The sequence below is a fragment of the Sturnus vulgaris genome, chromosome 10 (genome assembly GCF_052056855.1).
Source record: "Sturnus vulgaris isolate bStuVul1 chromosome 10, bStuVul1.hap1, whole genome shotgun sequence".
In the NCBI taxonomy this organism is placed as follows: domain Eukaryota; kingdom Metazoa; phylum Chordata; class Aves; order Passeriformes; family Sturnidae; genus Sturnus; species Sturnus vulgaris.
The window spans coordinates 14426254-14452354 of NC_142252.1; the positions used below are offsets into that span (position 1 = coordinate 14426254).

General features: G+C 46.5%; 2 protein-coding genes across 3 annotated transcripts in view; one reads left to right on the forward strand and one right to left on the reverse strand.

Annotated features, from left to right (window-relative positions):
- CCDC50 (coiled-coil domain containing 50) overlaps positions 1 to 2845 on the reverse strand; it is a 37612-nt gene extending 34767 nt beyond the window's left edge. The window contains exon 1 of one of the 2 annotated variants that reach the window (XM_014891593.2): positions 2681 to 2845. In XM_014891593.2, coding sequence (XP_014747079.1) covers positions 2681 to 2729 — 49 coding nt within the window. In that variant the 5' untranslated portion in view covers positions 2730 to 2845. The remainder of the gene's footprint in view (positions 1 to 2680) is intronic. The other variant, XM_088170899.1, reaches the window with a different exon arrangement.
- A 10515-nt stretch (positions 2846 to 13360) lies between these two features.
- UTS2B (urotensin 2B) lies at positions 13361 to 22606 on the forward strand. The gene is made up of 5 exons (XM_088170903.1): positions 13361 to 13705; positions 15843 to 15944; positions 18774 to 18811; positions 20150 to 20243; positions 21977 to 22606. The coding sequence occupies exons 1-5, from the start codon at positions 13582 to 13584 to the stop codon at positions 22000 to 22002; spliced, it is 384 nt and encodes a 127-aa protein (XP_088027029.1). The 5' UTR covers positions 13361 to 13581; the 3' UTR covers positions 22003 to 22606.
- Positions 22607 to 26101: the final 3495 nt, after the last annotated feature.

The following is a 26101-nucleotide window of genomic DNA, read 5'->3' on the forward strand; positions in this document are numbered from 1 at the left end:
GAAAGGCTCACAAATGAGACTTCTATTAAAAAAGATCTACATACAGAAAGCTGAGCAATCTTCTGAGACAGGTCAAAAGGGCAAACAGCAAAGGCTGCTTTGTGAAAAGCAAATATGGCACAGACACTTGGGAAATGAACAGAAATGCAGGCAGAGAAGCACAGGCCACAGATTGCAACTAACACCAAAACCTTCAACAAATAACTTACAAGAGGTTTGCTGACCACTGAGGTCAGATCCACTCTACTACTCATGGAAAAATGGGTCTGTAAAACCAGGCTGCAGCAGCAAGATATACTAGGAAAAGTGTGTTTTGAGGATGTATTTTTACATCAGTAAACCTTTGCCTACAAAATAAACTGGACCAGCTGAAGTGGTTTTCACCAGCAAAATGCCATCCATAACAGGCCTTCAGCTGATATAAATGCTTTTAGAGATAAAAGAGAAAAGTAAACACAAGAAGCAAGACTTCCTGCAGCACCTAGCTGCAGTTATCAGATTTCCACTGCCATCGCTGCACTGAAATGATCCCACTTTTAGAAGAGGAGGATGACACTGTGTCTCAGCAGTCCCAGCTACCTGCACACAGGGAGAACCTGGACAAAACACCTCCTCTCCCGAAGCAGAGCTGGTGAAGAACAAAGTTCTCAAACCAAAACATTGTTTTTCATTGTTAATGAATTACTAAGCTGACCTTTACCCCGACAAAGAAAGGGAATGCTTTTTCCAGAAGGATCAACAGTGATTTCTCTATCAGGAACACCTCAGTATGGCAGGCAATGAATTTCTTTCCTTGGCTGGCATTGACACAGAGCATGAAAAGACATAACCCAAAGCATAGCTCAGTCTCAACACTTTCCAAAACAAGTGATGCCATTAAACTAAAAGCGTGACACATGCCTGAGGCTTTGCAGAACATGGCTCAAACCTCATCTACTTTGCACGTTGCTCTGGGACACTACTTTAATCCCATTGCGATCAAGTAACAACAGATCGTAGTAACAGGACACTCTTGAAGCTTAATCCGCACTATACCATAGGTGCAAATTTCCCACGGACAGGCTGAGTTACACCGTAATGCTGTAAACCTACTTTCATTCAGCATGTAAACGACCTTAGCTCAGTCCAGTTAGTTCAATTCAGGAATTAATAAAGACAAATCAAATTAAATTGTGAATATGAGCATCTACACAGGGATTTAATTCACTTTAATCAACCCACTGGAAAGGTTAATTGGATTCATTTTCTTGAGTAACCAACCATGTGTGGACAGACTCTAAGGATGAGATCTTGACCACGCTAAAATGGCCAGTAACAGTTTTGCTAATGACTTAATAGGACGAACATTAACCCCTAAAACACCAACTTCAGCTTTTGTCCCAGTAACACTAAGTGAAGCATTAAAGGATGACAGGAGGCCAAAGGGAACCCCCAGCTGCCTGCACAGAAATATGTTTTCTACTCTTGGCCAGCTAAATAATCAAATTCACAACTTCTATTTTGTAAGAATTGAAATTTGAAAAAAAAAAATGACCAGTGGCAATGGGAAACAAGTTGAAGGAAGTTTGATTTCTTTTAGGCAGGAAACCACTGCTCTCTATTACTAAAGAGTAAATTTAAACTAACTTAATTATGTCAGAGCTTCTACCGGTTTATATCACAAATCACTGTCAGAAAGAACAAACTATCTCCTACACATCTTTCTAAAGCCAAAGCAGCTCCAGGGCACATTTAATTGAGCTCAAAGGCAGACACTGTGCTAACAGGGAAGCGCAGGGCAGCCCGGCCCAATAGAAGGTGAATCCGTGCTCTGAGCACAGGCCAAGCCCGCGGGACCCCTGAAAGCGAGGGGGGCGCGGGGCTCTGCGGGGCGGGAGCGGCTGCCTGGCGCTCCCAAGCTCAGTGCAGGCCAGCATTCATAAAAACCGGTAGGAGTAAGTGTTTATAGCCGGGGCCTCCAAATCACCAAATCCGTGGATATTCACAGTTCTGCTCCCATTTTTCCAACGGCTCGAGCGGAGCCTCCGAAGCCGGCCGAGCCGTAACGGCGAGGCACAGACAGACAGACAGACATCGCTGCTCGTCCTTGTCCCGCAGGGTGCCCCGGCTGCCCCATTCCCCGCGGGAGCGCAGCCCCGGCCGGCGCCCCCAGCCCGGCTGCCCGGGCGCGGCGGGGGGAGCGCGGCGGAGGCGCCGGCGGCGGCCTCGGCCCCGGCGCAGACAAAGGGCTGCGCCCTCCCCCAGCGCCGCTCCTCGCCTTCTCCCGGGGAGAAGCGGCGCTGCCAGCCCGGCCCCCGCCGCTCGCCCGGGGAGGGGAGCCGGGAGCGGGGCCGGCAGAGCGGCCGCGGCTCTCTGTCCAGCGCCTGCGGCTCTCTGTCCAGCGCCTGCCGCCGCTTCGCCGCCGGCCTGCGCCTCCCGTCCCCACCCGCTGGACACCGCGCACCGGCACCAGCACCGTGGAACCCCCGTGCCACGGCCACGGAGCGCCCCGTCCCCTTCCGCTCACCCGGCTCCCCGCCAGCGCCGCGAACCGCCGCGGCGCCTGCAAATTGTAAAATAATTATGTTTTTTTTAAAAAAACACCTCAAACCAACAGTTTCTCCCCTGCCTGGCTCCCATTTCCCCCGACCGCCCCGTCCCGTCCAGCGCCCCCTCCTCCCCTCGCCGGGGCGAGCCGCACCTTCCTTGACTCCGGGCAGCTTGGAGTGGTCGATGCCGATGCCGGCCATGGCCGGGCCCGGTCCCGGTCCCGCTAAGGGCGGCCCGGCTGAGGGCAGCGCGGCGGTGCCGCCCGCGCCCCGCACCGCCGAGTTGGGAGCGGCTGGAGCCGGGCCGTACGGCGCGGGAGAGCGGACAGAAAGCGCCGGGCGGGGCGGAGCGGGGCCGCTCGCCGCCCCTCGCCCCCCTTCCGGGGAGGCGGACGGGGGCGTCCCGGGCTGCTGCCCCCTCCCCTTCCCGGCGGGGCTCGGGCAGCAGCTCAGCGGGACGGGCCGCTTCCGAGGGCAGTTATTTATACATTTGGGGGTTTTTTTTAAGTTTCTTTTTTTATTATTATTGTTTGGGCGGTGGGGGTGTTGTGTTGGCTGCTTTGAGCCTCGGCCGGAGATCCTCTCCCACCGCCGGGGCGGCGGTCAGACCGCTCGGCCAGCTCCGATCCCCCAGCGCTCTCCCGTACCGCGTCCGGCTGCCTCTGTCCCTTCATCCCCAAAGCATCCCAGCCCCGTGCTCGCTCTGTTCCGCCGGCCTGGGAATAGCAGACGTGTCCCGCTGGAGCCTCAGAGCCACTGCCCAGCGGCGTCACCTTGTCCCTCAGAGCAGGGGCGGTGACAGTGTTGGGACGGGCACCTCTCGAGGAGGGCAGTGCAGGCGAGAGATTCCCGGTCACAGAGCACTGTGAGAGGCCTGTGAACCCCAGCAGTGCTCTGCCACACACGGCTTGGTGCCAGCTCTCGACGGAGACGGCAGGACTCACAGCTGCTGCCCGCCTTGGTTTGCCGGCAGCAAAGAAACAGAACGAGATGATGCTTCGTGGGCAAAGGGGAGAAGATAAGAGGAAGAGGATTTGGGGTTTAGGGATGTCTGAGCTTCTCTGGGCTGTGCTCAGCACAACCAGTCACTCATGTCAGCTGGTATGTTTGAACATAAATGCGTGATGCTGAGGGCTATGCAAGTAGATGTTGTTAATATTGCCACATTGGAAATTAGTTGCTCCCAGGTCTATTCCAATGGCCCATGGCCTCCATGCCACTGGTGAGCAGAGGGATACAGAGGCTGAGCCCATTTCCTGCTCCCCCTCTCCAACAGGCTCTGGGAAGCTCTGTGGTGTGAGTGACTGGGATGGGAGCTGAGAGGGAGGCAGAGTAGGATGTCAGAAAAAACATCAAAGACAATAATATTTTGATTTTATTAAAAAGCAAAAACATTAAAGAAAATTACCAAAAGAATTTGTTTCCAGAAGGTTAGCCTTGTGCTACTCCTATATTTTCTAGTCTTGTTTCCTGGAACTCAGGAACTGTCTGTCCTGAATTCTGCCCCTTTCAAGCAATACTTCACCAACCCCAGTGTAGGTATGCATAGACTGTCTTCAATCTGCCTGCCTTCAACTTCCCTTCAATTTCTTAGCCTCCTGCACAAAAGAAAGCCACAGAATTGTGTGTATTTGTGAATCCCTTCTCACACTGCACACACGTAGTTCACCTCTCGTGTGTGATGGCACACTCTAAGAGCTGATGAGCCTCCTGCCTAGAGGGATGTAGTACCCACTCAGAGAGGTGAGCAGTGCACAGCTGAGCCCCACTCCACAGGTTCTCCATATGATCACACAGATGGGCATTAGTCACAGGGTCTGTCCCCCAAGGGGCAGCTCATACAGATTATCTCCTGTCACAGTCCCAGCTCTGCCCAGCTCCTCCTTCTAATCCCTCTGCCATCCATACAAGCAGTACAACTGGACTTCTTGTGTATAATCCCCATTGTTTCAGCCAGATCTGAGTGAATGACAGGTCTAAAATCCATTTATAGTTTCTCCTAAATTACTGAACTCAGTATATGCCTCTGGACATAATTCACTTTTTTCATAATCAAGCTTTCTGATCACTTAGTAAGATTTTTTTTATTGGAAAAAAGAAGAGGCCAAGCAACCAGGACTATACAGAAGTGGCAATGAATGTACTGATCTGACACAGGTCACAGCTTTCCAAGGCCAGAGTATGGTTTTCTCCTGTCCTTCACTCATTATAAAGTATTCAAGTCAGAGCTGCAGAAGCTGAAATCCTAAAGCATTCACATTTACACAGCAGCTTTAATGCAACAGAGTCACTTTATGACCGTACATTTATAAACAAAGCTTTAAAGCTGTTCATCCCAATGGTCATGCACTTTACTCCACATACACAGCTCTTTGCTCTAGTCTTCAGTAATGAATTCATATTATATTAAGTTGTCTGTAGGGCCAAAACCAGCAACATAATTTATCCATAAATCTGCACTGCATTCAAGAGGTTCCATGTTGGGCTCATGTGGCTTTGGTTGCTGGCATGAGTGAACTGTCTTCCTGGATGTCTTCACTAAAATGAGATCTGGTACCCAGTGCTCAAAGTCACAGCAGAGCAGTTCCTGATTTCAGGTTTCTAATACACAAATTATGGGCTCCTCATGCCTTCCTGTAGCTATATTTATTTATCTTCAATGTCTGCTGAAGCTCAGTGATAGACAGTGGATGGGGAGCTCTGCTAGGACCTAAGGAAACTACAAGAACACAAAGTAAGTGACACTTTGTTCTTGCTGCTGGAAATGCAGGGATCATCTCCAGTTGTCAGAGCGCAGAAAGGCTGGAGCAGGCTCCTGGGAAGGGTAATGCAGGCAAACCCTGTCAACACTGTCAACCTGATCCCTAAGGCAGTGTATTACACGCCAAAGTATTTTCTTTGCCTTCTTGCCATCAGATTTCTCTCTCATTTTAGCTTGATTTTTGGGAGATTATTCAGATGACATCTCTGAAATTGGAAGATGGCATGAATCACTTGATTATGGAAGATCCAAAAATTACCACAGCAGGACTGAGGATGAGAAGGAATTAAATAGGAACCAGGGAATGAGTTACTGATGTAAGGCTAGCACTGCAGCAACGTCACATCTTAGGCTCCCCCAAAGGGCTCCTCAGTGTGGTTGCTCACAAATCACCCTCCCAACTCTCACTTCTGTCTACAAGTTGCAGCTTCTAGACAAAAAGCATGAAAAGTGTTTGTTCTGAGAGACTGTCATCAGCTTTTCCTGTGCAAACTGTACAGCACCTAGCTTGACAAGTAGTACATGTTGCAGTGGGTAGGTGAATCCTAAAAAATCTGGGAAAAGTAACCACTTCCTTTTATTGAAGATAACAAGACAACACTTCAATCTTTTATAAAAGCGGGTACTTATTCTCACAGGACCTTCTGTTGGAAGAAAAGTCCCTATTTTTTCCCATGAAAAAAACAGAATTAGATCTGGCTTTAACTCTTTTCTTGTGGAGTAATTTCATTCAGAAGAGATTTTGCAGGGCACTAGTCCGACTCCCTGCTCAAAGCAGAACTGGCTTCAAAATTTGATGAGGTTGCTCAGTGCCTTCTCCAGGTGAGGTTTGAAAATCTCCAAGGCTAAAGATCACAACACCCCCCACTGTGATTTTTCTCCTTGTGTCTTGGTGGACTTCTCCTGGCTGCACCCTGCAAATCTGGACCCTTGTCCTTGCACGGTGTGCCCAGTTTGGCTCTGCTTTCCAGCTGCCCCTCTCCATGGCAGACCACATTTACCAGGCACATCTGTGAGAGGTGTGCTCCACCAGACAGCTGGGGCAGGGGCTCAGACTGCAGCTGGACTGTGCCACCACACAAGTATTAAACACCAGGGAGCTCCAGCACTGGGCACTTTGCCCACCTGCATCCAGAGATCTGATCTGCCCCTAAACACTGGAGTAAACCCAGACTGTTATGCTGGTACATCACACAATACTTTCCCAGCTTTCACAGCACTGAAAACACTCCTGAGAGGCTGCTCAAAGGAGAGGCTGGGATACTTAAAAACAGGGAAAAAGCAACACATTCTGGACTGCCCCTCAGAAAAGCTACAGTGAGCTTTGATGAGCAGGAGCTGCCAGATAGAGCATTGGGACTAGGAGCTAGGGTTGCTTTATGCTGTAAGATCTTTCTCCAGGCAGGAAGAGAGTGTTTTGTGCTTGCTTCTTAAATAAACTGGGCACCTCTCCAAGTCTCCTGCTGTCATTTGAGGTCAACAGGATAACAACAACTGTGAAATAAATTAAGTCTCATCAAGATGTTCACTTTTGACAGAACAGCCTTTGTTAAAGTCTCCTTAACAACGGCGAAGCTCACTTCCAATTGATGAGGCTGCTGTCCAAATAGACATAGAGGATAATAATCCTACAGGCAGGAACTTGTGCATCCATTAATGGTTAATGCAAAGGGATGGAAAACATGGTTCTCTCTCATGCTATCAGGTGATGCACAAACCCATGTCCAAAACTAGTATATCATTGGTGGCTGATGCCAGGGAGCTGACCCTTCCGGGGACATGGGCTCTGGTTTTTCTCTCCAAAGTCAAATTCCTGTATAAAATGGTAAAACCCAGTGCAGGACTCCATTCAATCTGCAGGAAGCCTGAAGGATGTGAGTGCATTGTTTTCTCTCTGTGATAAATAAAAATCAAGGTTTGAGGGTTCAAACAGGACCTGCCCCCAGCCTGGGGCAAGGATGCTGTAGACCCTCCCAGGAAGAGAGGCAGGTGATGTAGTGATGCAGCGGGAAAAAAAAAGACAGGGAAAAAAATAACACTTCAGACATCAATCTCCCTGCATTTCTAAGCTAAGACACTTCAAGAGAGGTTTGAAATCCTGTGCCAGAAGGGGTGGATGAAAGGAATTGAACATCACAGCATTGGCAAAGAGTGCCAAGAAGCAGGTGTGTAATATCCGTAGGTAGCTGAATGGTGCCTGTGGGAATTCAGGCTCCCTGAAGAACAAGGAGAGCAGAAGCCTGCAAGGATTAAGGTATTATAAAGCTCACCAGGGGTAATGAATGGGGTGATTGCAAAGAATGAGCAGAGAGGAAACATAACTTGTGCTCACATGTAACATAACGAGGAGCACTAGGAAAATCATGAGCCATGCCACAACAGAGCAAGGGGGTTTTCTTGACTGTCAAATTGGAGAGTAAACATGTGCAACCTGAAGTGAGATATGACTTGAAAAATCTCACTTACAGGAAAGTATTGTTAAAAGTGTTACATAGTAGATGAAGGAAGAAGAAAGTAGCTAAATGTGGCATTCCTTACTCTTACGTCAGAACAGAACCCACCAGAATAATAAATTATTCACTTAGTGCATTGCTGGGAGCTGCCTGCAAGCCCACGCAATTGAGGCATAAGAAGCATAAAAAATGTGGCAGCTAGTGATGAAGCACCTTGGTCATTCTCAGATATTCACAGCCACCTGGATGAAACCTCAACACACTGATGTTGTAAGAGGGAATTTGGTGGGGGGCTAAAGTAAGTGCAGTTCTTGCCTAGCAGTGACTTTGCTATATTCCACTCAGAAAAATTTCTAGGTCTACCTAAAAAAAAAAAATCACCTAATATGATTGCACCTGCCCCTCCTCTTTTGGATTAAAAAATATTTTAAAATAAAAATATTAAATTCCTGTGTTATCACTTGTGCCAGCTTTGCTTCCCAAGCCACAAGGTGGTCAGGCCTCAGCTGGAGCCCTCATTTCCAGTCATTTTGTATGTGCAAGTCCACAGCCATAAAATATTGGTGTTCATTCGACAAAACACCCTTTTGCACGTGCCAAACTCTCACAGTCTCAGTAGATCAGGGTACAAATGAAAAGCTAAGTAAGAAGACAGGCTCTCCAAAAGGCAAAATTTAAGATTATCTGTACAAGTTTCACCAGCAAAACACTGCAGCTCTGTGTATGCTCCAAGCCCTCCCTTGGGTGACTTGTAGTGACAGTTTCCAAAAAAATGGGCAACATTTGTCAATAAACCAAAACACCAGATGGTAATTGAGAGCAGGAAGAGTGGGAAAGGGGAATGACAGTGAAAGTTGGCACTGAGCAGATAGAGTTGACCTCCACAACCTTAAAAGTGCCCTTACTGGTATTTTTAGCAGGAAATTACCCAGCCTTGTCTTTGCTCAAAGTAATACATGCACAAGCTACATTCATTATTGAGGATGAACTCAGGGCTTGGAGAAGGCAAGTCAGAAGAGAAAGGGATCAAGCTCAGGCTAAGTCTGGTGGTTTAACCAGGTCATACCAGACCATGCCTCTTCAGGACACTGTCCTGGCATGGAGGTCAGATTAGTCCTACATAGGCACACCAACATTTACTATTCAGGACCATCACTGGAATTGTCTTTGAGACCAGCAGGTCACAGCACATTTCAAAGCAGAAAAGGTTTCCATACTGCCTTCCTCCCCTCACCAACAACCTCAGCCAAGTCACCCTAGTCAGTAGGGAGGCTGAGTCTGAAGGAGGTGCTTCAGCTCAGGATTAAGAGTGAGAACTGGGGTATGAATGCTCCCTGTTTTCTCCATAGGCTGCCTCCTCCCTCAGCCAGCACCTTTAGATTCCTGATTTACTCTTTCAGCCCCTCACTCCAGGGCAATGCTTTAGAGCTGGCTTGCTCTCTGAGAAGTTGAATGGTTTCCTGGAAAACCCTGGACTGGAAGTCAAAGCCAGACAGGCAGCCCAGCTTCACTCCTTACTCTCTACAGCCTTAACCTCAAGGAACTGGCTCTCTTTAGTATGATGCCTGTCGGCTGTGAGCTGGTGCTGCTTCCCTCTGTGTGTGATCCTTGGTTGACTGCAGTGAGGTGGCAGCTGAGCTGCTCTACACACTGCCTTGGACCTTTCCCTTTTCTTTCTCTAAGCAAGGATACAGTGGAACCACAGCATCTGATTTTATATCAGTAACAGGCCAAGCAACAGCTGAGCCCCAAAGACAAGCACACAGAAGGGGGAACAAATTGCGTGAGTCAGACTAAAAGCTTCATAAATATTGACTGGTTTTAACAGTCCCCTAAGGAACAGAGAATCTCATTTTATAACTACATCTCCCTCCTCTCAGGAAGCTGCAAGGGGAGTTAGTCTCCTGGCTTATGAGCACAATATTTTAATTCTTTTCTGCAGTCAAGTTGCTCTGGCTAGGACTTTGCACCAGACATCAGCAGGATATCTGAGCACCTTCCAATGGTGTTTTAAATAACATTCTGGAGTGGGCTTTGTTCTCTCAAGTTGGCTCCAGCATAGAAGTGACTTGGTTAGAGGAGAAATCAGATATTAAATGTGTAACAGATGAAGGCTGAAGAGCACAGGGTGTATTTCAGTACCTTCTCCTCTCATTCCTACCAGATAAAGCACAGCTGGAGACCCAGAGGAGAAGACATACAGTAGGAATGTAGACAGAGGAGATACATAGTAACAAGTGTACAGTGGCCATAGAGGCGAGAAAGGCAGACACGGGGGGAGAAAGGAAGGACTTGGCTACAAAAGATGGAAACAGTTTGTTGTGCATGTGAATAGACAGAGGGGATAGAGGCATGGATGGGACAGTGGGAACACTAAGCCACTGCCCAGGATGGAGAGCAGGATGACTCCTGTCTTTCTGACATTGTGTACAAAGCTCATGTCACCCCTGCCACGAGGGCAACTCTCTTTTCTTGCCTGCTAAATGCTCACCAGCTTCTCCCTGATTTTTTGGCACTGTCAATCCCCCATTCTGTCTTTCCCTCTACAAGGCATGTCCACTTCCCATTTCCAAATTTCTTTGTCATTCCTCGTCCTTATCTCATTTTTAGGATCATTCTAGGCAAGAAAACAGTGATACATGAATCTCTCCATATCTACCACGCACAGTGAAGTCTTGTCTCTACAAGCTGAGGCTACCTACTTGCAGCCAAGCCCCACACTCGGTGCAGAGGTTGTGGCACTGTTCATATGTGCTTTCTTAAGCACCTTAAGTAAAGGCACTTCCCTGACAGCTCCTCCCTCAGCAGGTTGTTTGCTTTGGGATGAAACAAGCTATGGTTAACTAGAATCCATAAGACCATGACAAAGTCTGTGGATGCTGATGAGGTTCAGCTAAAATACATGGTGCATGTGATGTTTTATGTGTTCTCAGGAAGCTCTGAAAAAGAGAGAATATTTTTTGGTTTCTTTTTTTCTCCAAACCCCAAATGTACAGCATACAAAGTGGTCTGGAAAACTGCCACTCCAAGCTGGCTCTGGAAAGTAGGCCTTTTGTGCTCTCCTGTTTTCAGCAGCTCAACAGTGCCTCCTGCACCATCACTCAGCACCCCCTCCACTGAATTCCACCTGTCTGACGCTTGCTGTGCAACAGCAGGGGTGACTGCTTTGGGATTAAACTCAGGTTAGGTTATTTGGAGGCTGCAGTCCTACCTTCACTAGAGCCAACTGCAAAGCCCAAAACAACTTCAGAGAAACTGGGATTTTATATAACATACCTGAAAATCTTAATTGCTTCAAGTCTGCATAGCTCTGTGGAAAGAGCAACTTCTACCTGAAGGGACAGACTGGGACCGTGGGAGGTAGAGACGGAGCTCACATCTTCATGTTCTCATTACCCTTGGACTCCAGACATAAATGGATGATTATCAATGACATTATCAGACATTATCAATGAGTGAAGTAATAGAAAGAATGTGGTGACTATATTGTTTTCCTATAGAGAATAAAATACATAAGAACAATAAAATGTAGCATTATTTCTAGCACCTGGATTAATGGGGTAAAATCGAAGGAATTTTCCAGGTGGGAGTCTTAGAGAAGCCCAACAGTGCAAATCAATTATCTCCTAAGTTCAAAAAATAAAAAAAATCCAGCACTGCCTGGCAGCAGCTGCCAGGCTTCTCTCCACCAGCCCATCCCCTGAAGGCATCCGCTCCTCACAGCATCCAGTCATCTTCCTTCTCATATGTAAATGCAGCATGGCAGTTCCCCACCTTCACCAGAGCCATCACTTGGAAGGTCTGGCACACTCTCTACAGGAGTTGCTTTGTGGGCTGAACAGTTGCAATGATCCAGGACTGAAGTTTCTCCACAGTGAAAGAGGAAATCCCAGGAATAGCTCAATTTCCTGAAAGAGCCTGCCAGTACCCATGAGATCTTGTATCCAAAGGTAGGGAAGAACAGTCAGAGATCTGTCAATTTTGCATAAAATAAGATGGGATTGAGAAACTCACCTTCTGTATCCAGACAAAGTGGATTTCACAGCAGATCTCAAGACAGACTGAGATTTAGCCATTTAGCACTAAATTAAAATAGACTTGACCTTCCCTTAGAGGTATAGTTTTGTCAGGGCTGCAATTTTCCAGATTGGGCTTCTGTGCAAAGTGGTGCTTATCAAGTTATGGCCTCTGCTTCGTGGGGGCTGCTCACCTCTGACCAGTTTGAAACTGGCACCTTAGGGAGGTGGCTGGAAAAATGTTCCAGTAGGACATAGGTGTCCCTCAGTCCAAATAAAACTTTGTGAAGAAGCTGAGCACTTAGATAGCTGTTCACTAGTTCAGAAGTCTGAGGGAAACTACAGATTTAGTTAATTTGTACATATTATATCTCCGGGGAAAATTTTGGAATATTTTCTCAGTAGAGAAGTCTTCGTTAGTGGAAGCATCACATTCATTTTTATAGGCATGTCCCAAAAAAAGTCTGAGCCTCTCCCCCGCCATTTTTGTTAATAATATATCAAATAATAAAACATTACAAGGGTTATTAAAAGGCTTGTCACTCAATACCTATCCAAGGCACAGAACAAGTTGTAGGGAGAGCTGGGGACCTGAAGCCAAAAGCCCAAACATGGAAATGATACTGTCTTTTAGCTGAGATGAAGTGCAGGTACCATCAGATGAAGCTATCTTGGGTAATCTGGCATGACGTGGTGTCAAAAAAGCACACACAGTGAGTCACTAGGAGTGTATGTACAAATCAGAGCTTGCCCTGATCTTCTCCCCATCCCACCACGGGGGGAGTGAGCTGGCAGCTCTGTCTTGCTTAGTTCCTGACTGGGCTTAAACCATGACAAGTACAGATGATTCAGTTCTGCAGGAAGAGGAGAAGTGAAGAACAAAGCCTAGCACTGTTGCTATTACAATATTTTTCTTGGTAAGGTTGTTTTGGAAAAGTAGTAACAGGTCCCTGATCAATACTGATGGATAGGCAACAAATAGAAGTCAAACCAAAATGTAGTCATGGCCTGAGAAGACATGGAATATATGCAATGTGTCACAGTACTTTGCTCTAAAATTATAAAACAAGGCTGTGTAGCCAGAGCCAGCATCTGACCTTCCACTTCTTTTTTTTCCCCAAGAAAAAAACTGAAGACTCTTGCCCATCCTTGACGTATTCCATACCTACTGCCAAATCTGCACTCCCCCACTCAGACATAATCCCAAAATAGGGTGTGATGCCTTTCTCGTTGACAAAGCCATAAGTCACAGTGAGCAAGACACACTCAACATTCTCCAATCAGTTAAATGAGAAGAGCTCTCCCCCTCTGTTTCCCACCACTTCAGCACTCATTATATCTCACATTAATTAATATAGGCACTAGGAAGTGAGATGATAAATTACAAAACCCCATTAACCTGATTCTGTCCAAACTGGTAAAATATGGCAGCTTGTACATTAGACAAATCTTCCTTGCTAACGTGGGAGTCCTCATGCCTGAACTCTGTTAAAGCAGCAGCCCTGAAAAAGTATTTTTAATGTGTGTATGTATGGAATGTATACCAACGTGCGTGAACAGTGCACGCCTGTGGGAACATCAGAATTCATTAGATCAGTCTGATATGAGATATATTGAACAGGTTCCATCTGACATACGTTACTGGGTTGTTCTGTCCACTTCCAACAGAGTGAATCATATTGACAGGTTGAATTATATCTCAAGAGATATTTTTCTCCCCTCCTCCAAAGGCCATTTGCAATCACAGCACATCCACTGCCTCTTAAAAGTGAGCTCATCTGGCGCTGGTTGCATTGGAGTCCTCCACCGTGCCTGAAGGAAGGATGCTTTTGGGCGCTGGCAACGTGGACAAGATGTGGTCTGCCCAGCTGTGTCTGGGAGTGCTAACCATCCTGACCATGGCTCTGTGTGTCCCATCTACGCATGGAGACCCTTTTTTACTCCAAGGTAAGCTGGAATACAGGCTACATGACACAGGTAGGTGGTTATCTTTTTGTTTTGCTGCTTGCCATGGCCAATGCAACACTCACTGCTCTGGGAAAGAAAGCAAATGAACCTCGAGCTGTACTGTGTTAACATGGGTGTTAGTGAGAGGCTTGTTCATATTATCATGAGCTAAACCGTCCTTCTGCTCTGCAGCTGGCTGTATGACACCTTCTGCTAATCAGGGAAAATATCAGATCTGGTGAAATCTGGTAAGGGTAGCTCTTTCTCTCCCATAAGAAAATAAAAAAAAAATTAAAATATCAGAGAGTAGCAATTCCAGTATGTACCATATGAGATTTGACAGCTCATAAATGTCAGTAGTATGGAGATGCTGAACTTCTTTTTCTTCACAGAACTTTTTTAATATGTACTTCTCTTGTAATTTAAATTAATCTTAACTCGAATTTATACTGCAGGGAAATGTCAATCATTAGTGCTCTTTCTAAAAGAGGCTTGGCAGTGGAAAAAAAGAAAGAGCTGCTAAATATAGGCTTTAAAATAACATTGCTTTCCAAATTATTTTTCCTCTTATATCACCTATTTATTTTTGTAATTAAAACCAAAACATTCCCCAGACCACTCTATCTAAATCCTGCTTCTGTTTAGCTTTAACTGGAGTGTTTATAGTGTTAGGGTTTTTTTCCCTGTAGCAAATTCCCCAAAAACTAAAAGCAGCTATTTTAAAATTATAACTGTCCTTCATACTTAGGAATGAGGTTTATGGCACTCCATGCTAACTGCAGGTCGCTCTGCTCACTCCCCTGGGTTTATTTCCAGAGATTGCAATCGGGACCAGCGGCTTCAGCCGCAGTGCGAGGCAGGGTTGGGTCTGGCCAAACACTTGGAGCATCCTTTGGCCAGCATCCCTCAGCTTCTGCAGATTTATGTGACGTCTGCTAATGGAGCTGATTCCCACATACTCATGAGCATCCTTCAGACTCGTCTGGTACAACGTTTTGTTTCATGTGTACCAAGAATAATTGAAAAGAATATCAGAGGGGCTGATAGCCATATGAGACTGCATTGAGCAGAAGTCCTAAAGAGCCTGGAAGAATAGGAAAAAAACCTTTCTGTATAATTTCTTAGTATTTTCTATGGAATTCTATAGGCATCTTCTAGGGCTTTGTAGGGTCTGGGTGTGGGGTAGGGCTGTTCAGACCAAAGATTTTTTTGAATGGCCACCCTCCCTGTTCTGTCATTCTCAAAAATTAGTGCAATATTCTAGTCACAGATGGCTCTGGAAATCTGTTGAGCAGAGCTGGGAGGATCTCAGAGCCTTCAGGATACTGAGCAGCCCCATCCCCTGTCTGTTGGTTTCTGCTGAACCCTTGACCTTCACAACCATTCATTTGAGGGCAAAGCCGTAACCACTAAAGTAAAACCACTGAGAAAGTGCCCTAAAGAGGCCTCTTAGAGAGCTCCAAATTGCTTTAGGACAGCAGCTTGGGGAGGTTTTCCTGGAAGAATTCTGCGTGGTCTTGCTTTAAGTCCTTCCACACTTGAACTCTGTTCAGGAAGAATCCTTCAGTACCACTGGCAATCAGACAGAGCAGCCCCAAGACCAAGTGGGCTCAAGAAAGGGCTGTGGGGCTGCAGAGCTTTTCAGCTGTGGTACCCACACCTCAGCCCAGTGAGGAAGGAGGGACTTCCCACCCTGGGAAGATGCATGGGGTGAATGAGGGATCTGCTGCAGTTTTGAGAGGAGAGGATGCTGTGGGCTCCTGTCTGGCTTTGCAGAGGTGCCCAGTCCACCCGCCTTGCAGAAGAGCTCGGGACTGTGTAAATCAAGGGGATGTCTCCAGCTCTCTGCAGCCTGCCGTGCTGATGAGGCTGCAGTGGGACTGGCCAGCAGGGCTGGCAGTGAGGGCTCCCCATCCCACACCCTTCCACTGCGCAGCCCTCACTGCCTGGACATTTTATTCTGTGCTCACACACCTTCCTTTCCCACCCAGCTCCTTCCACCCTGATGAGTGCTGACAGGAAACATTTTCCTCCTACTTCTTATCCTTCTTAATTTGATTAAGAGATTAATTGCATCAATTGAGTAATTGATTCTTAATTTGATGGGATTGAGAAAGATGTGTTTTATGTGCTGCAGAGAACCGAGTGCTTCCAGAGAGAGAAGACACAAATCATGAGGACACATTGCTGACTTTGCTGCTTAATAAGAAATTCGCATGGCGGAGGCCAGAAAATATTGGTAAGTGAAAGGGAGAGGAGGTCTCTGCTTTTTGAATCTGTGTTTGCATGAATGCAAGGAACCTGCTTCTCAGGTTCTTCAGAAATACCAACTGCTCAGAAAGTGGAAGCAGCGCTCGGTATGGTGCCTGCATGTGATTCATGTCAGATGCTCTCCATCATGGGGCTCTGGCACCTGCTTTTGCAATGCAAAGTAAAGCCACCAAAAACCACGTGTCCTAGATCCTCAGATACTCAAGGTTTTGCCGGGAACATGTGTGTGTACATAAGTGAAAACAAGAAAATTTTCTGCTGTCCCTTAGATGTTGGGTGCATTGTCCAGGGCATGGACCAGCTTTGGGAGTCACCTCTCTGCCCACACCCCACATAGCCCAGAGTGCTTTTGAGAGATAGCAGCATCTTGTTATCATTTGGGGCAGGGGGATTTCACCAAGACTTTCAGTGAGACCTCTTGGGGTCAGGTGCAGTCTGGGACAAGGGCAGGGGAAGCTCCTGCCTGGATCTAAGCTCCTGCTACTGCTGGAAAAGATTGAGACAACTGGCTTTTCCCACACAGCCACCAAAGATGGGCCAGGGAGAGGCTCTTGCTGTCTGTGACCTCTGAACAGACACCAAATTTAAAAGCCACCTTCCTGTGGCTAAACTCAGACCTGCCAAAGAGAAACTTGGGCTTTCCCTGACATGAGGCACAGTGATTACAAGCACCAAATGGATTTCAGAGGTCAGCTATTCCCACGGCCACTGCAGCCAGGGGAGGGTTTGGGCTGGATGTGGTGGTCTCGGAGCAGGAAACTGCCCTTCCCTGTGAAAACAGCTGAGAGGGGGCCCAGTAGAAACCTTGTTATGAAAATCCATTTATCAAACTCAGTGCTCTTCCCCAGACCCTTGTTAATGCAGCAAGGCAGTGGTTAAACAAGCCTGGGACAAATAAATAAATATGAATAAATCAAGCCCTTATACTAACAAAAACATTCTTCTTGCAAAGGGGATGCATTCAAGAAATAACATTTTTATGATAAGTTTATGGATTATTGCACTTATTACTCCTAGAGGAAAGGCTGCATTTTATGCCAGACAATTGAATATAATGAATCTCTGAGCAGAGCACAGACAGAGGATTTAAAGCAGGCCATTTCTCAAGGCTTCATCCATAAATTAACTTCCTTCTTCCTGTCTGAGATAATCTGTTCCAAATTTCAACCACTGTTCATTTTGTATTCATAGCAGTCATTGGCCAAACTTACAGTTTGCAAAAAATCAAGCCAAAACAGGCACTTGAAACTCTGAAAGGTAAAAATGATAATAATAATTCTTAAGTGACACTTTTGACTTATAGATATGCCAGGGTCTGTCTGTCTCTACCTTATGGGTATGTAAAGACACACTTAGGAGGAATCTGCCTGAGGTCATTGCTGACAGTGCCAGGAACAGAGCACACACCTTCTGATTCTGTCCCCATCTCCATCCCGATCTCTCAAATCAAAGCTGATGTAATGGATTTGCTTAGGAACTGCTGCTTTTACTGTCTGATGAATATCAGAAAATATTCAGGATTTTTCAACAAAACTGTTTCTTTCTTGAAGGAGAAACCAAGAGGGCAGTCAGCTCTTTCTTGGCAGTCTCAAACATTAAAAAAAAAACAAAAGCCCTAGTCTGGCAATGTGTCTGTGTGCTGAAGTCTTATCTGAAATCCAAAATCAAGAGGAATTATGTCTTAAATCCCCCAGATGATCCAGACCAGAGCCTGCTGCCACATTAGGAACAGAGAAAAGAGGCAGCTCCAGGGCTGTTTTTTGGTTTGCTTGTGGGGCCCAGCAAAAACATTCTTTAGCTCTTTCCTGGCCCTTCTGCTTATTTTAGTGCATTTTTTCCCAAACTAACACTTAAAACCAGCTGATCACTTTGCACTCCCCTCCCAGGAGAGCTACTGTAGCCAGTCACTCAGCTTTGACTGAACTCATCTGTCTTATTAAAAAATTAACTGGTTTTGACATCAGTTTGGGTCTGGAATAAGGTACTTCAATCCTCAAGAGCAGTGAGACTGAAATTCCCCACCTCTGCAGCTTTCCCTGTTGCTATTCCAGGCTCTTCTCAGTTCAGCTGGATGCTTCAGATCCTGTTCTTAGCCACCTAACTCTCCCCTCTTTCTGCATGGGCAGTTCATTTATCCACCTGCATAGTTTTTAGACAGCAGTACAGTACTGGTTAGCCTTGAGATCTCTAAGTCTGATCTGTAAGGCTGGCCCCAGGTCTTTGTGCTCCCCTAACGTTTAGAAATGTGGAATCCGGGCACTTACTGCTATGTGACTTTTCCTGTTGCTCTACTTTGCCAGCCTGGATCTTTGCTGACTTATAAATCAGTAAGTTATGCTAGGCTAAATTTGTGCCTTCTGACTTCTGCCTGCATGGGTGATGTGAGGATAAGCGAGTCTTAAAGGAAGCAATGGGATCTCATTAAAAAGCCAGCGACAGAAAAGCCAGCATTAGAGATTTGCGATTAGCAGGATAAAAATTAAAAAGCAGCAAATTCACCCGAATTGGTATCACACAGAAAGTGACCTTATTGGGCCAATTCCCCTATGGCCTGGTGAGCAGTAAAGAAGCCTCCCTCATAATGGAGAATTAGGATAATGTCCCATAGGACTCATCAGAGAAAACCTGCTTTTCTATCTGTTTCTACTCTCATTCATTTGAAGATCACTAAAAGGAGTTAAATGATAACTAGGTTGTTTGCTTGTTAACCTCTAGAGAGGGCAAATGGAGAAATGGTTTTTAATTTGAGCTTCAGGAAGCAATGCAGATACTGATGTTACTCTCTCCCCTCTTGCAGACTGGGAACTAGCAAAGAAATTTGAAGAGCTTGAAGAGGTGAGAGGAGCAAATGCACAGACACATAGATGCATGTTCTTGCATGAGTAGTTAAATAATTGTGTAAGCTGTCCTTGTGCCCTACCCTTCCATCTTTGCATTCTGCTACCCTTCCCTCTGCTGTTATAATGTAAGCATGGATTGAGAAAAGGGAAAAGCAGAATCTGGGCTAAACATCTGCACAAGCTGGAAAAGGTGAAAAGAGAACAGGGCTCTAGACTGGTGCAATAAAAGCTGAGCAGCTCCTGCCTCTGCCACCAGTGAAAGGCCAGTGAAGGCCAAGCCAGGAAAGAATTAAGCACCAAAGGAAATCTCCACAGGAGAAAAGGGAGTGGGAAGTGGAGGTCATGCTGCCTTCCTAGGCATTGTATGAACTGGCTGCATCAGGTTACAGGTTGGAGGGAAAGCCACTGCCTGCCTAAAACACAATTTTTTCCTGGACTCTGCTTGTAAGAGTGGCCCTAGTCAAGGTCAGAGCCTTGCTGGGCTGGTCAGAGCACACCCATACAAATAGAGTCCCCATCCTACGCCCTCTGCCCAAGAATAGGGAAAGATCTGCAGCAACCTTGGTGTGGTTCCCACTGTTCCCCAAACCCTGCAAGCAGTGGAAGGGCTTTTTTCCCTTTATCAGGCCAGGTCCAGCTGCTCCAGCTTTTTTCATGGGTGCTGGAGGTCCTGCTAAGTTCTATATGGCCCTTCTCATTTCAGACTGAAAAATCCCAGTGCATCATGCCAAAAAGGAGGCTGCCAGGTCCTACACTAGCCTCTTGCTCCAGTGCTTAGGGACATAAACTCTGACTTTTTGAGAGCAGCTCTGCCAGAACAAAAGTCAGGATATGGCTGTATCAGTCCACGAGAAGAGAGTAGCTAAAGATGAAGAAATGCAGCAGACTGTCCACATTACAACTAAGGGAAGGTAGCAAGAACTGTGAAGGAGAGAGAGGAGGGACAACGCAGGGCAATGGAGAAGTGATGCCCTCTGCTGCAGTGTCTGGATGCCTGGAGACTCCTGCCCCAGCACTGTCCTGACTCTTAGTGCTATAGTATCCTTCTACACAGTCTTGTCTCCACAGGGACTTATACCTGGGCTGAGGGAAAGAGCAGGGAGTGCACACCACTGCCACCTTAACGAGCAGCTTAATGAAGGAGGGCATGAGGAGGTATGAGTGTTCCAAAGGCAGATCCTCCTGGAATGGTCCTGCTCCAGAGAACACTGCATCCTTCCCAGTGGTGCTGCCAACCCATCTACATGTAGCTCCTTTGCCCTGAACTTCCCAGCACTATGTGGAGCTCCTCATGATGGGGCCCTTCTTTACTGCTATGTTTCTGTTTAAACAGCTGGAGAAGTTGAAGGATCAGCTCTCAACTGAGGATGGATCAGAGGTGGCCTATGCCTTGGAAAGTCTCTCAGCATCCCAGCCCAAAAAACGCGGTAGGTTTTGAATTTGAGCCTTGTAACCATCCTGTCCACTCTCATTTCCAGGGCTTCCTTTGTGCAACAAAGACAGTCACAGTAAACATGCCCCAAATATGCTGAAAAACAGCTGGTTGACAGCTTTTCGAGCAGTCCTGGCTCTCTCTTATGGCTGGCTGGTGTAGCAGCTGGTGGGAAGGATTGTGTCCCCCAACCCTGTCTGCTGTGGAGGCAAATACACCAGGTCTGCACACCCAGGACCTCGTGGAGGCAGTCAGTGTCACATCCTGTTTTTCACAGAGGAACGTGGGGTTATATGAGCCATGAGTGCCTGCCCTGGAGGGGGCAGTTCTGCATGAACACGTCCCCACAGTGCACCCCTCGCTTTGCTCTGGCCTCAAAGCAACTGCTGGAGGCATAATGAGGCATGTGGACTGCAGGCATTCTCCTCTGCCAAGGTCAGGGCCTCCCCACAGAGAAGAAAGGAGCACTTGTCTGCTGCTGAAAAACAGCTAAAAGGGATGTGGAAATTAACCAAGAATGCAGGGAACTAAGATCTGGTATGTCCCCCAGCTGGTTGGTCTCCAAGCTTTGTCCAGTCTGTATCCAGTGGCTCAAGAGAATATTGCACCAGTGCTCTTGTGAAGCTGCCCCTGACAAGCACATGGACAATGCTGCTCGCTCTGGCTTTCAATGGATTCCTCCACAAAGCAGTAGCAGCTGTGAAACAGAAGTCACTGATGACAGATCTGGCCTAAAAGCAAAAGAGCTGGTTCTGCCCTTAGCCCACATGCTCCGTGCACGTGGAAGCTGACAACTGCCAGACAGCCCAGAGAAAATCCCTTTGTGCAAGGCTTGCTTACATGCTAAGGTGATCCTTAGGCAATGCGCAATTTTTAAGCACCCCTGGAGGCTTCACTAATTTGGCTAATGTAATTCATGCCCTCACCAGTCTGGAAGCTTTAATGTAGATAAAACTACTTCCCGTTGCCAGGTTTAAATCAGATTCTGAAAGAAATGAAAGCAGGGAATCTTTGTCTTCATCTAAACTCCTTCCAGTCTAGGAGGAGCTCATGTCTCAGCATGAGCACTGCTGATTCAGTAGGAGTGTTCTTCCAAGATCTTGATTTCAAAAACCAGGTATAAATCTCTTCTCATACTTGATAACAGGAAACTCACATGAGATTCATGCTGGTTCTGATATAGTTACTTTTTCCAACACTAAAATATACATCCTTCCCTAATTTAGTCTTCTTAGATGATTCTACAGAAATTAGTGTTATTTGGAGGATGGTTGGTAGCGGAGTGACTGGGTAGTGACTAGGTTTGAAAAGAAAAAAGAACCAGATCCAATCTCTCCGAGTCGGTATCCTGCTCTTCCAGTCAGCCACAGGTGAAAACCCCTGCACACACCTCTGAAGCAGCAAAACTGCTGACCAGTAGACAGGAAAGAAAAAGCTGGTTCCTGACATTGCTTAAGTAGAACAAAAGGAAACCTCTTAAATCAAGCAACACGAAGACAACTTTTAGACCCCATGTTTACACTATGAGCAGCTAAAAGAAACACCTTCTAAAAGTGTTATATGAACTCAAAGCTGGTTATTGAGATGTGTCCTGAAAACGCAATGCTGGCTGCATGCCTCAGCTCTCTCAAGACATGGACCTTTTGAAACCTTCTCCAAGACTAGAGTCTAGGGAAGTTGGGAAAAGTCCCTTGTATGCTAACATCTTTCTTTTGTATCCCTTCACAGCCTGCTTTTGGAAATACTGCATCTGAAGGTTTGTCAGGACGGGACGATGAAGATGAGCCCTTCCCCAAACTGCCTTGCTGGGTATTAACATATTAAGAGTTTGTTCTGTTCCCTCATCGTGCTGCTAATTTGGAAGCCATTCTTCATGACTGCACCACAGCCAAGTCTAACAGGGGCCGTGACAGGAGCTGGCAGCCCACTGCCACTCTCCACTGTTCCTTTCTTCCAAGTTTAACCTGCCATGATCTTCCACTCAGAAGATGCTTCCCAACTTTCTGTGCTGCCCTGTGTGTGCCATTCAGGCTGCTGCCACTGTACACCCCTTCTCACCAGGTCCCCTGAGGCACCAAACACTAACTCAGCTTCCCTGGGCTTGGGGCTCTGCCCACACCTGCAGACTGTGCTCTCAGTGGTGTCTGGGTTTCCTGTCACCTCCTGAGCAGGTCTGTGCTGCCCTGGTGGCCGCTGTTGGGGCAAGAAGGCAGGCTGGTGTGATGTGAAGGGCTCAGGGCTGGATTGCTGAGCCAGAGCTGCTACTCGCCATGTCCCACAGTGAGCAGAGGGGAGGGCAGGCAGAGAGCTCTGGATCCTTTGGATACCATTCCAATAAAGATTTTCTGTTGCACAGAAGCATGTGTTATTTGCTTTCTCAGCCCCTGCAGGGACTCAAAGTGCAGCACATTTCCCTTGATGCCAGCTCCTGTTACCTTAATGGTTCATGTGGAGTTCACAATGGAAGAAAGGCTCTCATTAAACACCTAGAGTTTTAATGTACCTGAGAAACAGACCCTTCCTTTTGGCCAGGATCAAGAATCAGAGCTGGGTCTATTTCACAGATATTTATGGGATACTGTCCTCACTGAACTGGACCAGACCCACTAGTTTCTATCTACTCATCCCAAAGAGGTGTTATGAGCAGAGATTTTTGGTTCATCTGGCTGGTCAATGCAGGTGCTAGCTGGCCTTTTCTACTACAGAATTATATCTGGCCCTGTCCAAAAAGAAGAGATCACAATCCATTAGTGATTCCTACATATATTCATTTCAAGTCGCATTACCCACATTTATTTGCAAAAGCAAAGGACCTCATACCCAAAAATGCAAATTCAAAATAAATCCTGATGTTAACTTTGAGGTTTCCAACAATGTAAATGAGAGCAGGCTCTGGTAGCCACTGTGAATGTGTGGAATGATTTTGACTAGTGTAGAACTGTCTCTCCAGCTCTGTTGAGCCATGTGATTTAACTGCAGCTTGCATTTTCCATGTTCTTCCAAACGTTACTTCTCCCAAAGCTCTAATTGCCATCCTACACTCATTGCCTTGGGCTCTGGCAAGAAGAACACGCTTACCACAGCAGTACCTTGCATGTACTTCATTAACAGGAGACCTATTCATCCTGGCCAAAGCCAGCATCTGGGGAATAAAGCCAGCTTGCTTGATTATATCAATGAAGTCTAATGACATGCAAAATACAGTTTCCTCTTACCATTAGTTGTTTGTTATTTCTTTGGTGATGATTCAGAACACATTTCCCATTTTCTGTTGCTTTTGTGTGAGTGGAAAAAGTACGTGGGAGCACACTTTCACATATCTTCACATTGGCACCAAATCCAGGAAAAAATTATACCCTATGGACAAGAATAGTCTCTCTCTTTCTTTAAGTTTGGTGCCCCAGCTGAAAGGGAGGTGAGTTCCAAGAGTTGCAATGAGTGCCCCAAGCCAGTGTTGATCTCAGATGATTTCAGCTTGCAGGAAATCCCAGTGCAAGGAAAGGCCAGAGCAGCAGGCTCCATCTGTCACCTGTTTGCTGTAGCCATGCCTTCCTGACCCGGTGGGACAGCTCATCAGCAAGTCAGGAAAACGAATACTGTGCCTGCAGATATTTAACAGCTTGCTCTGACCCTAGACAGGGATTCCCTGGAGTGCAATGCATCGTGCTGCTTAGTAGTGATTTTCTGCTACATCCTATCAGTGCAGTTATTTAAGTGCTTGTGGTACCCAAACTACCCCCTATTCCCTGACAGGCATTCTGCTTGTGCTGCAGAGATCAGCATGTATTGAATGCAATTTATTAACTAATTAAAAGCAGAGATGGTGTTGTTCCTCCCAGACTTACCCTCTGCATGGCACTGTGGGGGTCCTGTCCTTTTTCCTAAACACACAGAACAGAAACCCATCTCCTCCACAGAGTGGCTGCTCACACCTTACCCATGCTTGGGCAGTCACTCTTGCTAAAGTTAATGACCCACAGGCAATAATTAAAGGGATTTCCCTGAGACATTCTAGTAGATCATGTGGATTTATTAGAAGAAAATCCTCACAGACATCTGAATGGATTTGCAAATCCAGGCAGCACAGGGCAAGTCTAGTGTGAAAAGGATGCTGCAGTTTATCCTCATTTCACATTTGCTGGTCTCCATGCTGTGCACAATAGCTGGAGCCATTTAACATTGTCTACAAAACAAATTGTGGTATTTGGCCTTTCAGACATCATCATATTTGAAACAGCACTTGCCAGTTTACAGATTTCAAAGAGTGCTTCTTGAGTCACAGGAAGTCTCAGTGTGCTAAATGATGGACCAGGCAAAAGAGAAAGACTGTTGCTTTCTCCCAGGTAATTCACACAGTGGGGTGGGAGCAGGACTGAAGCTTCCAGCTCCCAGTTCTACCAACAACACCAGAGACCTCTCTGTCCTGCTTTGCTTTCACTTTTCCCTTCAGATGAAGGCCATTTCTGCACACAACTTCCAGCCTTTAAAACCCTGCTGGTTTTGGAAGCCATGGCCAATACCTGCCAATTATTAAATACTTCTATGCTCCAGCAGTGTCTTTGCAGAGCTGCTGTGTCAGCACTAGATTCCTCTGCTCTCAGTCTTTGCCATGCACTGACTCTGTCCATGGTTCTTTTGACTGGCAGCTGTTTGAGTGTTCAGGTCACCACTTCCATAATCTGGCCCATACATATGGCTGCCTGCAAGCAGATTATCTGCAGCCTGTCTGGATGAGCTCAGTGCAAGAAGATAAATGTTCCCTAAACCACAGGGCAGGCTCAGGATGGATGGTGGCAATGCACTGCCTGGGACTACATTTGCAGGCTTGCTTCTAGCATGGACTGAAACTCTTGAGTCAGTCAGCCTAAATGTACCCACTGAGTCCAGTTCTCACCTGGAAGCTTAAAGGCAGAAAATTAGCAGGGTGACCAGGAGAAAAGCAGGAAGCAAAATCCCAAGATCATCCCATACAGACTTACAGGCCTTCTTTTTTTCTCTGACTTTTGAGAGCTTGGTCTGGAAAGCATCTGCAGTGCTTCACCTCACCTGCAAGCACTGACAGCTCACCCACCCAAGGGAGAATGATCTCCTAACTCAGCTGCAGTGCTCTGGCAGATGGCAAAGATAGGGACACCTCTTGATGTGAGTCACTCGTTTCTAGTGCTGTTCTCAGCAGCATCAGCCTATATTAGAAATAGCAATAAAAGTGAAATTTCTCACAAATTTTCTATGCCTGGGCCAGTCTTGATCTCTGGGCAGGGCTGTAGGCAAGGAGGAAAATGGGAAAGGCCCCTGTTATGTCTGAGCACATGAATTAGATGTTACCTGCCCTTCTGAGTGAGAGTCTCATCTCCCACCGTGGCTGAACCAGGGCAATTGTCCCAAAGTCCCAAACCTCACTGACAAAAGCTTAAGTATCACTGATTTCCCAAGTAGTCTTCTTTTTTTTTTTTTTTTTTTTCTTTTGGAACTTGGAACTGGCTCTATTTCCCCCCATTTTGCTAGCTGATGGCCAGGTGCTTTGTGCCTCATACAAGATCAGGAAATTAACACTTAATTCCCATCTCCAACATTACTTCCTGACTAACACAGGGTGTTTGGCAAGAATAACTTTTTTCCCTTAATCCTTCATAATCCCTTTCTCAGTGGGTCTTCTTTTGCAATGCTAAGGATGATTTATACCCAAGAATAGCAATTTGAGGAATTTAGCTGACATGGACCAAAGTCCAAGAAGGAGAGAGAATGTGAGGTTTAGAAAACATCAGCTAGGAATCTGAGCATTGAGATGTCAGCAGACAGCTCTTCTCAGCTATATTTTATAATCTGGAAAGAAGTGAAAAGAATGAAAGAGGA